The sequence below is a fragment of the Nelumbo lutea genome, chromosome 4, assembly GCF_056320005.1.
Source record: "Nelumbo lutea isolate HS-2025 chromosome 4, American lotus-T2T, whole genome shotgun sequence".
NCBI classification, from domain to species: domain Eukaryota; kingdom Viridiplantae; phylum Streptophyta; class Magnoliopsida; order Proteales; family Nelumbonaceae; genus Nelumbo; species Nelumbo lutea.
In genome coordinates, this window is record NC_142687.1 from 57,740,331 (window position 1) to 57,756,870 (window position 16,540).

Below are 16,540 nucleotides of genomic sequence, written 5' to 3' on the forward strand. Positions count from 1 at the left end.
CTATTGCTATTCCAGGAGGCAAATGCCCAAGTGTGATCTCTCTCTCTCTCATACGTAACCGATACCACAAATGAAAGATGGAATAGGACCTCTGTTTTTTACTTCAAATCCAACTAATACCACAAAGAAAGAACGTCTATAAGAAGTTGTACCACTTTAATTTGGATCAATCTTGCAATGTTGTTTTCATATATCCAAAGTTTCCTTGACTGACCCTCAAGGAAAATTTTCCATCACCTAGGCCCTCGGCCAAAACGAAAGCATCCACTCTTTCGACGGCCAAGTGCAAGAAATGACACAATGGACTTTTTAAAAACCAAAGGTGAACACCCAAAACTACATAGAAACTGCAGTTGTTAGTTATTCCCTACTGCAGTACTGACAGATAGAGAAACCTGAAAAGGCTGAGAGGCTGTTTGGTTTGAAGGAAAAGGTAAGGACTAAGGAAAAAGCAGGGAAATTCCCTATCTTTCCCTTAAAACCAACCACAACCTAAAAGAAAAGAGCAACCTTCTATATAAATTTGATGCTCATGATGGTATCATAGTCACACGGGGTCAAATACTTCATCACTCTAATCCGCCACAGCCGGGAATTTCCACAAGTTGTTATTGAACAATAGATTAATCATCTTCTTGTTAAAAAGGTGCAATTAATTTATAATAGGGATTAATCTCAACATACTGCTATGGCTGGGTCTAGACTTCATAGTCCAGAGAGGTCTACCTCTGCCCACAGGGCCACAGGCCAGGTTTGGACTTCTTTAGAGAATTCCCACAGTCCCACCGCATCTAAAAAGGCTGCTTCGCATTTGAAAAGCTAACCCTCGTATTCCCACTATATGTGAAATAAAAGAAATTATTATTTTATTTTTGTGAAAAAAGCTCATCATAAGAAATGATAGTAAATTGCTATTTATTCACTTGGCCTCAAAGGGTTATTTTAGCACAAGGTTCAAAGTATCGGAAATACAAAGTGTATCGGAAAGATAATTTTAAGAAACGTATCACGACACAATTAGTAACCGTCGAAAAATGATAGAATAACTAAAATGTAAAAAAAAACAAAAAAAATATTAAAATGTGAATGTTAATTTTCAAAAAACCAATATAATTAATCTTAATATTTATTAGTATACAAATTTTAATAATTAATTCTAGCATTTACTAATAAATACTTCACTCATTAAGAAAAGTGAAAAATACTTAAAATTAAAAATACATAAGATCATAGCAAACAAATATCTGTGGCTCATTGGCGAACTTGTGATTATTAAGATCAAAGTGACCAAGGTTCAAATCTTGCTATAGCTAAAATTAGATACATTGTGATATTTTAAACCTAATTTGAACACCCGCATCTAAACAGACCACACATGGAGGCATTCAATTTCAATTAGATTATCCTTTGCTAGTTTAATTAAATTATCTATATGGATTTGAAAGAAAGAATCATGTGTATGTATGGTTGGGCTAAGGCTTCGATTAATGTTCAAAAGAAATAACTTCACCTGCCCTAAATACACCCGGATCCTAGTAAAACTGGTGCCAACCCCAAGGCTTCAAAAATTCAAGAAATAATGATAGAAAAAAACATCTAGGCAGAATGTCAGATTGAGACATTTGGCTATGGCCCACTGATTTACACAAAGCAGATTGTCACACCGGCTTCATTCAATGGAGCAGGAAGCAAGAAACATAGAATGTGTTTGGACCCAATGGGTGGCACTGAAATCAGCCATTCAGGGTGCACCAAACGAGAACCAACCGATCCAACAAAGTTCAGTAATCAGTACGTGTTACTTTCCTAACACCTCGCGGACTCCAGATTTAGGTCCCATTCTTACCTCCACATATCAGATGGTCCAATAGATGGGTGTCATCCCCCCCCCCCCCCCCAAAAAAAAAAAAAGAAAAAAACAAGGTAAACAAAACTGTGCCTCACTTTTCATCTTGACCACTATCTGAGTCATTGTCAGCTGAAGAGTCTTCTTTCTCTTGCTCTCCCCCACCCAATTTAGCTTTCTTCTCCTTCCTTTGTTTCTTCTTTTGGCGTTTCGAGCGCTTCTTTGCAGTTCTCTCTTCTGCAACTTTCATTCTTTCTTCCCTTCTCATATTAAACTCAGCTAGTTCCTTCCTTTTCTGGTAGTCTACATCCATCCTAGCAAGCCGATCTTGCTCCTTCCGTCTCATTTGCCGATACTGTTGTAACAAGAATTTCAGATAAATGATATCCAAGAATACTATTTTTTTTAAGAAAAGGTAAATATCCAGGAATACTAATAAAGGAATCATAATAGAACTTTGGGTTCAAGAATAGGATTAATACTAATGTTAAAAAAATAATAGGATTAATACTATTTGGTATAGAAAAATTACAAATGTGTCCATGGCAGATTTGCATACTATTTAAAGAATAACAGTTCACCCATCTAACACTCAGACTAAATGAATGCAGAAGCAAATGGAAAATTTCAACACATGGTGCCCTCCTGAATTTATTAAAGCACAAATTTCCAACCAGGGCTCTAGAATCTGGTTTCAGAAGGGAAACTGTGAACCATATTTCAAGATTTCCTTCAAAATCATGGAGGAAACCCAAGTACCATTAATAGAAAAGCTCACGAGGAATCTTCTGAAAGCAAAAATCTGAACATTCTGAAAGCACAGGCATCCAGAAAACACATTCAGAACATTTACCTGTGAATTTAATATACATGCAGGGAAGATACTTCTGATATTTTTCTATAAGGACAATATTTCTATGTGCAGCTGGATGCCATGCTCTCAGAGTTCTGCTTTCAGGAGTTCCAAGCCTAAAAAGCTAAATTCTTTTTCCTCTCCTATTTCTATTTAGCCTTTATTTCCTCTCTTCTAACTCTTCTATGCCTATCATTTTTTTCTCTACCTTAGACCAAAATAAAGGCCTTTCTATTTGTTGTAGATGAAATCAAAGAATGTTATGAGACTAGATAAATGCATGGTTTAAAATGCTGGCATATTTACAAATATACATGACATTTTATATTTCCATTTCCATGAGTACCGATATGAAATATTACTAGAATCAATATATTCCCTAGTGAAAGCTACCGATACTGCGTGGAGGAGTTCACAAGATGGTCAGGTTGGAAAAATCCTTCTAAAGCTCAGTTAGTTGGGTTGAAGTCTGTAAGCCTGTCAGATATAGTGGTTTGGGCATCAAAGGTAAAGCAATTCAATCTCTCCCTCCTTCAAGGATGGTTATGGAGGTTCTTTAGTGATCCAGACAGTCTTTGGAAGAAGATCATTGTGGGTAAGTATGGTGTTGAAAGCAATGGGTGGGATGCAAATATTCTAGAGATTACTTCTGGCTGCAGCCTTTGGAGAGGTATTTGCAAAGCCTATCCTCATTTTCTAAGAGGCATAAAACATAAGTTTGATGGAAGGGAGGCTGTAGCTAACAAGAGGAGTTCACAAGTTGGAGACCTATCTCATTCAACTAAAAACAGAGATGGTGATCTATGGCTGACACCAGATAGTGGCTTGAAGGATCTTTCAAATTGTCAGGAGGGGAATAGAGGTATCCAAGGGGGTAATGACCTCATTCAAGGCGAGAGACAAAAGCAAGATGACAAATTGGTGCTTCGGAAGGGGAACCAGGAGGTTACAAAGGATATCCTGGGCGGGGGTACAAGTGCTGAGATGGCCAAGTCAAATACTCCTTCGAAGCCTTCCCATTTAATTAGAACTGAAGCTGGGGGGTATGGAGAGCCACCAAAAGGAACAGCCTACCGAAGCTTTTGTTACTAAAACTCCTATTGTATCTACATCTCAGCCTTTCACGGTAACCTCGGCAACTCTTTTGGTTTAGATTTTGATGCTAATCTGTGTTTTAATAATCCTACAGATCCTTCAGCTCCCATCCTTGGCTATGATTTGCCCATGAATCTGTCGGCAGAAGGAGAGACGAGTAGAGGATTAGGAGGTGAAGTTGGTGAGAGAGAGACAACTGGTGAGAAAGGAAGGGTGGGTGTTTCTGAGGTTAGGGATGAAAGGATGCAGAAGACTAAGGAAGGAGTAGTGACTAATAAGGAGTTGGGTACAGATGGGGAAGAAGAAATCACCAAAAGGAATCAATCCCAGGAAGGATCGAGAGATGAGGTTGGGAAGGTATTAGTTAAGGGGAAGAAAGAAAAGGAGGATACAGGAGAGAGTAAAAGAGCTCAAGAAGATCCAAGTGCAAGGGACCCGGTGGTGGACTTGGCTGATAAAATGGGGTTGAAAGTGGAAAAAAATTAAAGAAAGGAAAATTCAAAACAAAACAAGTAAAGAAAAGGGGGGTAAGAGGAGAAGGAAGCTAAATGAAAGTTGAAAAACTCATTAGTGATGTGGAAGGGGATAAGGAGTTCAGTGCTAGGGGAGGAAGAAGGAGAGGGGGCTTATAGGCTAGCTGAGGTCTGGGATTCGTCTTTGGTGTGATCATGAAGATTATTAGTTGGAATGTAAGGAGATTAGGAAGTGCAACAAAAAAAGGAATGATCAAAGAGTTATTACGGAGAGACCAGATTTTGTTCTAATCCAAGAATCCAAAATTCAGGAAGTAGACAAGAAGTGGATAAGGAGCATGTGGGGAGAGAGGAATATTAATTGGAGCCTTGCTCCCTATTGGGGTGAATCGAGGGGGCATTATAACTATGTGGAGAGAAGAAGCAGTTCAATGTTTGGAAGAATTAGTGGGCAGATTCTCAGTTTCTATCAAGTTGAAGGGTGTGCAAGATGGATTTGAATGGGTTCTCACGAATGTTTACGGGCCAAACTCATATAGAGAAGGGAATAAAATGTGGGAGGAGCTAGAGAATATTAGGGGACTTTGGAAAGGACCTTGGTGTCTAGGGGGAGATTTCAATGTAATAAGATTTGTGAGTAAGACAACCGGGGGTAGACAAAGAACTACATCAAGTATGAGAAAGTTCAATTATTTTATTGAAGCTTTTGAGCTGAGAGATATTCCTTTGGGGCAATCTTGTTATACTTGATCAAACCTTCAAACAACCCCTATTCTATCCAAGCTTGATAGATTTTTAGTTTCACCCAATTGGGAAGAGTGGCCAGGATTAGTTGGGAGAAATCTACCTAGAATCACCTCAGACCATTGGCCCATCTGTTTGTTTGAGAGAATTAATGATGGTAGCCCAACTCCATTTAGATTTGAAAATATGTAGCTTACTCGCCCAGATTTTAAAGAGAAAATCAAGGTTTGGTGGAATAGCTTGGACCAATCTCCAATGTGAGAAGGCCAAAAGTTCCAATGAGTGGAATAGGGAGAAGTTTGGAAGATTGGAGGAGAAGAAAGCTGATTTAATTTCTCAGATAGAAGAAATTGATAGCAAAGAGGTAGAAGGAACTTTATATGAAGGTAATAAGGAGTTGAAATGGTATCTAAAGAAAGAACTAGGAGAGACTTTATTGAGGGAGGAAATATGCTAGAAGCAAAAATCAAGAGAGAGATGGATCAAAGAAGGTGATGGGAACACAAAATTTTTCCATGCCATTGCAAATGGAAGGAAAAGGAAGAGAATGATTACTTCTTTATTGGTGGGGGAAAATGAGATCACAGACCAAGGTGAGATTGCTAAAGCATTCTCAAAGCATTGTAGGTCTATTTATAGAAGACCCCTAGTTGAGAGGTGGAGGATTGAAGGCATAAATTAGGAGACATTGGGGGAGACTCAAGTCCAAGTTTTGGAAAAAAGTTTTGAAGAGGGAGAGATTAAGGAAGCGGTCTTTTCTATGAACAGATCAAAAGCACCAGGACCCGATGGTTTCACAATGGCATTCTACCAAGACTGTTGGGACATAATTAAAGGATATCTACTCAGAGTGTTCAATGACTTCTATAGAAGAGGGGTGATAAGTCCGGGTATGAACTCAATATTTTTATCATTGATCCCAAAGAAGAACAATGCCAACCAGCCTTTCAGACCAATAAGTCTAGTCGCTAGTATTTACAAGGTGATAGCTAAGGTATTGCCGTTGAGGATTAAGAAAGTGATCCCCCCCCCCCACTTGTTTCTCAATCTCAAGGGGCCTTTGTATAGAATAGACAGATTATTGATCAAATCTTAATTGACAATGAATGTGTGGAGGCTCAAAAGAGATCAAAGAGGAAAGGAGTGGCTATCAAGTTGGATTTGGAAAAAGCCTATGATTTGGTGGATTAGAACTTCTTGATTGATATTATGAGGAGATGTGGCTTTGGAAATTGTGGTGTAAATGGATTAAGGGCTGTTTACAAACTAATCACTACTCAGTAATAGTTAATGGGCCAATGTATGATTTCTTTGAGGGATTCCGTGGGCTTAGGCAGGGTGACCCCCTTTCTACCTTTCTATTTACTTTGATTGTTGAAGCCCCAAGTAAATTGATTTCGAGAGCAAATTGTTTGCAGCTTTTCAGGGGTTGGTCAGTTGGGAGGGATAATGTTTTCATCACTCACTTGCAGTTTGCAAATGATATTCTCATCTCTTGTGATGGAGAAAGTAGGGAGAGAGTGGAAAATCTCAGGCTGGTTTTGAAACTTTTTTTTATCAATAACTTTGAAAGAATTTCATTAATTAGAAAACTTTTGGATACAACAAGAAGTTGTGAAAGAAATCAGCTTAGTAAGCTGACCCAAGACAGAATTACAAATGTGCCCAAAACATGTGTTCTTTGAACCCCTTGCATTGCTAAGTTATCTGCCAAACTGTTGGCAGATCTCCTAACCCATCCCACCTGGATTGACATGTTTCTTGACATCCATTTAAATCTTCGGAAATCATTCTTCAACTGCCATGTCACCCCTTCCCCTTTCTGCAACCATTTTGTCACAGCTTTTGAGTCTTCCTCGATGATCAGTCTATCAATACCCAACTCTTTAGCCTTCTCAACCCTATATGCTGCAGCTAGAAACTCTACCCTTGCCACATCACCCTTCTAGGACCGGAGTACAGAGCAATAATGAGTCCATTTTCACCTCTAATGGTCCCCCCAATGCCTGAAGGGCCTGGGTTACCCACACAACTCCCATCAAAGTTCAGCTTCTTCCAAATCATCTGTTAGAGGAGACCAAGCCTCAAAAATCTGTTGTCTTGTAGATGATGAGGCAGCAATAAGTCCCCAAACCCTACAAAAGTCTTCGACCTTAAAAGCTAAAAGCAGCTTCAAGCTTTTTACCCAATGTGCCACCCTCGATGTTATTGTTTCAACTAAAGCTTCCTTGAAAGGATGTCTAACTTGAGGATTAATTGGTCAAAAGAGCTTATTGGTCAGAACCAACATTGAATAGGATAAAGTGAGGTTTTTGGAAGATTCCCTAGGGTATGAGAAAGGAGACTAGTCGTTGAAATACTTGGGCTTACCTCTAGGAGGCAACCCTAGATCTGCTAGTTCTTGGTCTTCGCCTCTCCGGTGGTGGAAAGGATCGAGAAACGCTTGGCAGAGTGGAAAAGGAATTATATCTCATTGGGGGGGGATAACTCTAATCAAGTCTACCTTAGCAAATTTCCCAGTGGACTACATGTCAGTGTTTAAGATGCCACAAGGGATAGTGAGGAAAATTCATAAAATCCTGAGGGATTTTCTCTAGGAGCCAGGGAAAAAAAGAAGAATCATTTGGTTAGATGGGAAAAGGTGGTGAAATTGAAAGTGGAAGGGGGCTTGGGAATTGGTAATGTTAAGTTGAAGAATCAAGCTCTGCTTAGCAAATGGCTTTGGAGATTTCCAAATGAAAATGAGAAATTATGGCACAAAGTTGTTGCAAGTATTCATGGCATGTCGAGCAACGGATGGGATGTTGGATGTCTCCATAGGGCTACCTTGGCTGCTCCTTGGAAGGCCATCCATGATGTTCTTCCTACCTTCCTAAATCATATCAGGTACGACTTGTCTTTTGGTAGTAAAATCAGATTTTGGGAGGATGTGTGGATTGGGGATACTCCTCTGGGTGAGAGATTTCCTTCTCCTTGTGATCTGTCCAGGTTCAAGGGTAGGCCTATTTCAGATGTCCCAAGTTAACCTTCTCACCTTCCAAGGTTGAATTGGAACTTTGGCTTTAATAGGAACCTTAGAGAGTCTGAACTTCTTGCAATATCCAAGCTGTTAGGTTTGCTGAATTCAGTGTTTTTGGGAGGTGGGTCAGATTCTAGGATTTGGGGTCCTAATTCTGACGGGTCGTTTTTGTTAGTGTCGAGTATGTAGGGGTATTTCTGTCTTTGTGCTTATGTTTAGGTGCTGATGTGTAAATTTATGTTAGATCTAATGTCCCTAACTTAAGTAGGGGCACATGTGACTTTTCCACAATATTTTAGTAATATAAAACAAATCTAGCTGAATGGAAGGGTTGACTTTTCTCTCATTCGAACCAGACCTTTTCCTCCTTGTCTTTCTTCTATTCTTCTCCTTTCTCTCTTTCTCTCTTTCTCTCATTCTCTCTTCTCGCTTTTCCTTGACTGTTATCAGTCTAACAGGCAGGCCAAACTCTAATATGGTATCAGAGCTAAACTAAGCAAATCGGATATGCCCAGAATTCTGTTCTCTACGCACCCAATCTAGGATTTTCGCTTGCTTTCTTCGCCATCAGTTGAAGATAAGGGAAAGGGCTGTAAAGGAGTGATCGCCCTCTTCCCTTGGAGGTTTCTATGCTTCCAGTTATGGTGTTCGTGGTCAGTTGCTGCAGTTTCTAAGAAGCCCTCCCCTAATCAATGAAGAGAAGAGGGTTGATTCGTGTAGTGCAGTGGGTGCCTTGTGTGGTCTGATTTTCAGGTGATCAAGTAAGAAGTTCTATGCATTTTCTTGGTGTGAATTAAATGATAAGTCTGTTTCAGACGGTATGGTGGGATTTCAGATTGTAGTGTGCTAGGGTTTGTGTAGTTTTCAGTGTGATTCGAAGGGGAAGTGTTCCTCAAACAGTGTGGTGAAGTTTAAAGTAGTCGTGAGGTACAGTTTGTGGTGTAAAGAGTGCAGTTTACAGCAATAGTAAGTGCTGAAATCAGTGTGTAGTGTGGTCTAGTGTGCCAAATTCAGCAATGGGAGAAAATAGTGATAACAAGACTAGTGTGATGGTTCCTACTGACTACCTGAATGTTCAAATGACCTCCATTAAGCTGAATGGAGAAAATTATGTACCTTGGGCTAAATCTATAGAAGTCTTTCTTAAGGCAAAGAAGAAGGTGAAACACATAAGGGACGAAAAACCCTCCACCGATTCTCATGAGTATGATGATTGGGAGCAAGCAGATGCATAGATTATCACATGGTTATGAAATAGTATGGAACCCAAGATTAGTGTAAATTTCATGTTTCTTGATACTACCAAAGAAGTGTGGGACCATGCTAAGAACCTATATTGGGGCCAAGACAATACAACCAGAGTATATCAATTGTATCAGGAATACTTTAATCTACAACAGGGTAATCAGAGTCTTGAGGAGTACTATGCTAGTATGAGAAACATTCGTAATGAATTGAATATTTATCACCCCCTCACTTCTGATGTGAAAGTTCAGCAACAACAGAGGGAACAACTTGATGTGACTCGATTTTTTTGTGGGGTTGAAATCTGAGTATGAACCAGTGTGGGCTCAAATACCAGGAGGGTCAACTCTCTCTTCCTTAGAAGAGGTGTTTGCTCGACTTAGGAGGATTTCCATTGGATCTACCGAGAACCCTAATGTTTCTAATAGATCAACCTTTGCAGTATCCAGAGGCCGTGGTGTTAGAGGTAGAGCTCGGGGAGCTCAGTCTAGCCGTAGTGGCAATAGTGGACCAGCATATGGCCTGAGTGGTGGTAGTGGACCTACATATAACCATGGTGGTGGTCGTACTAGAGGTCGAGATTCAGGGGGAGACCGTGGCAGAGGACGTAGTTCGGGTCCAAGGAGGTGTACACACTGTGGTATGGATGGACATACCATTAATTATTGCTATGACTTGCATGGTCCACCCTCAACTTGGACCAACCATGCCATGACTAGTGACAGTAGCTTCAAATAGGAGAGTCATTCAACTGATCAGATACCTTCTACATCCATAGATGTTACTGGATAGGAGATGATGAGTATTCCCCATGATGAGTATGAGAGGTTTGTTCAGGCCACATCTCAGCAGAACACGGCCACTCTCGCACACTCAGGTATGGCTTGTCTGGCATCCACACCCAATCCCTGGATTATTGATTCTAGAGCCTCCAATCACATGACTGGAACTCCAGGTGTGTTTTCTTCCCTCTCTCATTGCCCAACATCACAATCTATTACCCTTGCTAATGGTTCCACATCTTCTATTTGTGGTGTTGGTAATGTTAACATGGACCCTGTATCCTTATCATCAGTTTTGTATGTCCCTAAATTTCCTTTTAATCTTATGTCAGTTAGTAAGTTGACCAAGTCTCTTAATTGCTCCATTGCCTTTTACCCCTCTTCATGTGTTTTTTAGGATCCCAAGACGGGGATGAAGATTGGTGGAGGGCATGAAGCTGGTGGATTGTATTATCTTGATGGTGGTGGAAATACGTCAACAGCTCTCCAATCATCTCTTTCTCTTTTCCAATGGCACTGTTGATTTGGTCATCCTTCACTGAAAGTTTTGAAGTCTTTGGTTCCTTCATTAAGTCATCTATCTGTTTTAGATTGTGAGTCGTGTCAGTTAGGGAAACATCATTGTGTTCCCTTTAGTCCTAGAATTGATAATCGTATGCGAGTCATTTTTCTTTGGTTCATTCAGATGTTTGAGGTCCTTATAAAGTAATGTCATACAATGGACATAAATATTTTGTCATTTTGGTTGATGATTATTCAATGATGACATGGCTCTATTTAATGAAAGAAAGGAGTGAACTGTTTACCATTTTCCAAAAATTTTATGCTGAGATTCGCAACCAATTTGGTGTTCACATTAAAATTTTCCGTTCCGATAATGGTCATGAATATCTCTCTTCATCATTTTAAGAATACCTAGACCAACATAGCATTATCCATCAGACTTCCTATACCTACACCCCACAACAAAACGGGGTGGCTGACAGAAAGAATCGTCATCTTTTGGAAACAGCTCGATCCCTCATGAATCAAATGAATGTTCCTAAATCTTTTTGGAGTGATGCAGTGCTTACTTCTTGCTTCTTGATTAACCAGATGTCCACGTCTATCCTTGATGGTCATTGTCCATTCACCACATTGTTTCCTACCTTGTTTTCGTTTCCTCTTTCTCCTCGAGTTTTTTGGTGTGTTTGCTTCATTCATAATCTGGGGCCAGGAAATGACAAGTTAGATGCACAATCTACTAATTGCATCTTCCTTGGCTATTCCCGAACTCAGAAAGGGTATAAGTGTTATCATCCTTACTCTCAACGTTCCTTTGTGTGTGCTAATGTTACCTTCTTTGAGTTTACTCCATTTTTCTTGGGGCCCGGTGATGTTTCTTCCTCTTCATCAGCTCCTTCCCTTCCTCTTCCAGTTGTGGATTTTGTTCCTCTTGTTCTAGTTGTGACCAAGTCCTTGCCTCTGGTGCCACCGCCTGTTGAACGACCACCCATCCATCACGTGTATACACATCGCCCACATGTATTGGCTCCTCCTCCAGCTCCATCGTCGACAGATCCAACAGCTGTTCCCACACCAATCCCAACCCCAGTATCTGATCTTGATCTTCCCATTGCCTTGCAGAAAGGTAAACGCAGTTGTACCCTTCGTCCTATTTCTAATTATGTTTCACTGACTCACCTTTCCGCTTCCCATCGCTAGTTTATCTCTTTGTTATCCTCTGTCGTTATCCCTAAGGATGTCCAAGAAGCCCTTGCCTCTCCAGGATGGTGTCGTGCGATGGAAGAAGAGCTCTCAGCTCTAGCCCATATCATACATAGGAACTCACCACTCCTCCTCCTAGTAAGCAAGCTGTTGGTTGTAAATGGGTTTATACGGTTAAGTACTTACTTGATGGTAGTGTAGAGTGGCTGAAAGATAGACTGGTTGCCAAAGGGTATTCCCAAACCTATGGTATTGATTACACAGAGACTTTCTCCCTGGTTGCTAAGATTGGTTCAGTCCATGTTGTGGTTTCTCTTGTTGCGATGTATGATTGGCCCCTCTATCAGCTTGATATCAAGAATGCCTTCTTACATAGTGATCTGCTCAAGGAGGTTTATATGGAGTAACCACCGGGGTTTATTGCTCAGGGGGAGGATGGTAAGGTGTGTCGACTACTGAAGGCCATTTCTGGGCTTAAACAGTCTCCTCGAGCATGGCTTGACAGATTTTGTGAGGTGGTAAAGAAGTTTGGTATGAAACAGTACCAAGTTGACCATTCAGTCTTCAGTCATGACTCTTAGGCAGGGAAGATCCTATTGGTGGTGTATGTAGATGATATTGTCATTACCGGAAATGATAAAATGGGCATTGACAGGTTGGAGACTTTTCTGTAAGAACATTTTCAAACAAAGGACCTTGGTAAATTGAAGTATTTCTTGGGGATATAAATAGCAAGGGCTAAGCATGGTATTAACTTGTGTCGGAGGAAATATGTTCTTGATTTGCTTGAAGAAACAGGTTTGTTAGGTGCTAAACCAATTGAAACACCTAAGGAAACAAACATTAAGTTGAGCAGTGATATGGGTGAAGTGTTTGAAGACCCTGGTAGATATCGGCGGCTGGTAAGTAAACTGAACTACCTAACCATCACTCAGCCAAACATTTCATTCGCAGTTAGTGTGGTAAGTCAGTTCATGCAGAAACCTCTGATTCCACATTGGAATGTGGTTCTAAGAATTGTGAGGTATTTAAAGGGGGCTCTTGGCCGTGGTTTGATATACAGAAGTGGTGGAAAACTTGAAATAAAAGGATATGTCGATGCTAATTGGGCCGGTTCTGTATCTAATAGGAGATCTACCACAGTCTATTGCACTTTTTTGGGGGGTAATCTAGTGACATGGAAAAGCAAGAAGCAGACAGTTGTGGCAAGAAGCAGTGCGGAGGCAGAATATAGAGCTATGGCACATACTACTTGTGAATTAGTGTGGCTAAGGAATTTCTACGGGAGATGGGATACACTATTGATACTCCGATAAAGCTCTACTGTGACAATCAGGTTGTAGTTCATATTTCCTTTAATCTGGTGTTTCATGAGAGAACCAAGCACATAGAGGTTGACTGTCACTTTGTTAGAGAGAAGGTGTTGAGTGGAGTGATAGACACTGCATATGTCAACACAGGGAACCAGTGGGCAGATTTGTTTACTAAAGGATTGAGTCGGGGCAGAGTGGACTACATATGTAACAAGCTGGTCTCCAGCTTGAGGGGAGTGTTAGTATCGAGTATGTAGGGGTATTTCTATCTTTGTGCTTATGTTTAGGTGCTCATGTGTAAGTTTATGTTAGATCTAATGTCCCTAACTTAAGTAGGGGCACATGTGACTTTTCCACAATATTTTAGTAATTTAAAACAAATCTGGCCGAATTTGAGGGTTGACTTTTCTCTCATTCGAACCAGACCTTTTCCTCTTTGTCTTCTCTTCTACTCTTCTCTTTTCTCTCTTTCTCTCTTTCTCTCTTCTCGCTTTCTCTTGACTGTTATCAATCTAACAAGCAGGCCGAACTCTAATAGTTTTCTTGTAAATCCCTTCTAGAATCGTTGATTGCCACTCCCTCTTCTCATCATTTCCCTGTCAAAGAAATTTGGTGCCCTCCCACTCCCCCTAAAACCAGTGCTTTTTGTTGGGAAGTATTTCATGGTTGTATTAATACCTTTGATGTACTTCGAAGGAAAAGACCATATTGGTGCTTGTCCCCCAACTGGTGTGTCATATGTAAGTTGAGTGGTGAGACTGCTTTCCACCTTCTAATATCTTGCCCTTTTGTCAGTTTTATTTGGAATTGATTTACTTCCCTTTTTGGATGCAGGTGGCCTTCTCCTGACAGATTGGAAGGTTTATTCAACCCTAATGGTATTAGTGGCATGAAGAGGAGCGGTAGGATTCTATGGAGACTCAGGTGACTTTGGAAGACAACCACTAACAGGGAGATTTCTGTTAACATTCCACCATTCTGTTAACATTCAAATGCCAGGAAAAACTAAATGAAATGACACTATTTCAGGTGACTGGAAAACCTACCTATCTAATACTCTTAATTTTTTCTTCGCATAACTAAGTTCCCTTGTATGTCATTAAGGTTGGGCTTTTACTTTTAGTGTTTCTTAAATTGTCTTCGTTCAGTTCTCCCATGCCCCTATAAAGAGCAATAACTGCTTAGCAGTGGATGGACAAAGGTTTAAACATTTTCTCATACTAACATCCCCTATCCTACTAAAATAACAAGAACAGATGATAAACCATAAAAGATAAAAAGAGAGCATACCAAAAAGGTCGGAATTGAATAACTTTAACCAAACAGCTCGCCCATAAAACGAGAATAGCAATTTCAACCAGAGAAAGAAAAGGAAAGGGAATTTTGAGCTGCAGGTTTGGGGGCACCGAAAAGTCATGCACTACCTGATGGAAGTCACCGGAGCCGGAACCAGCGGAGCTACCGGAGGTGTTGCTGACACGAACGGGTACGTGATCGATGATCCTGCGAAGCTTAACCTCCAAGTCTTCTTCTTCTTCTTTTGGGACAAGCTTAGTGTACTCGACAATGGCGTTCGACGCCGAGGCCGGTGGGAGTGGAGGAAGAGCAGCTTTTGGTTTCTCAGGCACCGCAACAACCTGCAACTCCCCCTCCATTACTCCTTTTGATCCAACAGATGACATTTTCCGAGAGAACCCTAATTCTTGACTGAACTCAGGTCAGGCTCTCTCCTAGGGTAGATAGTTCATCTCATCACTCAATCACCCCCCTTTTCATTCGCCGGCGGCTAGATGACATATTCATAAAGAACCCTAATTCTTGAATGGATGTTTCACACCCTACACGACCTCAGCTCTGTCTTCCTCTCTCACTCGGCATCGGTAGCCAGACTAGCCAATTCAGTTCAACTAGAAGTCTAGAACTAGTGGAGGAAAGCAGAGGGAACGAAATGCGAACTATGATTGATCCAGCATCAATCCACTGGCCGATTGTAGTCGAGACATGTAGGGGTGTGAAAACCGAAAAATCGAACCGAACCGATAAAATCGAATAGAAAATGCGGTTAATCGAATCGATCGGTTCGATTTCGGTTGGTATTTTTGAAAAACCTAAGGGATAGTTCTGTTTTCGGTTAATCTAAAAAATAATGAGTGGTTAACCGATCCGACCGGTATATATTTATATGTATATTTTATATATATTTTTAATATATGTCATATATTTTCTATATATTATTATATTTATTATATTTATAAATATATACATATATTATATATCATTTATTATTTATAATATAATATTATATATATTTATATAATATATATTATAAATAAAAAAAATGAATAGTCAAACCAGCCAAAAATTGAAATCGACAAATCGGTTAACTAGTGGTACCGGTTCGGTTTACAAAAACTGTCCATGGCTCGGTTAACCAAACCGTGGACACCTCTAGAGTCATGTATTGAAGGGTGCCAATTAGACTGGATTTGGTCCAATTCAATCCATTCCAATGTGAGTCCATTACAAATGAACGAGGTCCAATCCAATCCAATAAAATATTTTGGACCATTTTAGACCGATCCAATTCAATGTTCAGACCGTCCATCTGTTCAAATTCGTTTTAATTTAGATTAGTTTCAACCCAAACCTCGTCCATTGACACCTATATTCTTATCTTATATCAATGAGCCAAATATTGTCTTAATCCGACCAAATCCAATATAAATTTATTACAGATGAACCCAAGTCCAGTCCAATCTAATAAATATTTTGGATTGGATTAGTCCAATCCAATATGTCTTGTTGGTCCATCCAATCCATCCAAATCGATTTTGGACTGGACGGGTTCAATCCAAAACCGGGTCCATTGACTCCATCGATATCCGCCTTCACCAAAGCTTGTTGGGGGTGGGGGATATCTAATATATACATATACATATATATATATATATATATATATATATAAATGAAGGTTTTCAGGCCAAAACTCCCTCCCAATCAGACACGTGGCATCCTATTTTTATAGGAAATAGAATTTCAATTCAACTGCCTACTTTCCCATTTTTATAGGAAATGGAATTCAAATTCAACTATACACATTTTGTAGAAATAGTAATTCAATTCATTCGTGGGTAAGCACACGTTGCTTACTTTTAGGAAAACAAAAAAGTAAGCACAAGTTGCTTTCTTTGTAAGTCAACAATTACCTTAATTCAATTAACTTAACTGAATTAATTAATTCATTTACGCAAGTAACAAATTGATAAGAGAAATACAAAATTGTTCAATTATGAATAAGCATTATTAAATAATTCAAAACATTTATAATGTGAACAAAACATTATTAAATAATTAATAAATTGAGAAAAGTACTATAATATGATTAAACAAATATAATTGATTATTCACTATAGAATGGATGGTTAAATAATAAAATGATTAAGTAATTTACTAATTAAGAATT

General features: G+C 39.7%; 1 protein-coding gene across 1 annotated transcript; it reads right to left on the minus strand.

Moving 5' to 3' along the window:
* Window positions 1–1,597: 1,597 nt before the first annotated feature.
* Window positions 1,598–15,186, minus strand: LOC148860757 (uncharacterized). The gene is made up of 2 exons (XM_088941579.1): window positions 14,502–15,186; window positions 1,598–2,201 (listed from the first exon to the last, which is right to left on the minus strand). Exons 1-2 carry the CDS (start codon window positions 14,757–14,759, stop codon window positions 1,941–1,943), a joined length of 519 nt encoding a protein of 172 aa, XP_088797705.1. The 5' UTR covers window positions 14,760–15,186; the 3' UTR covers window positions 1,598–1,940.
* Window positions 15,187–16,540: the final 1,354 nt, after the last annotated feature.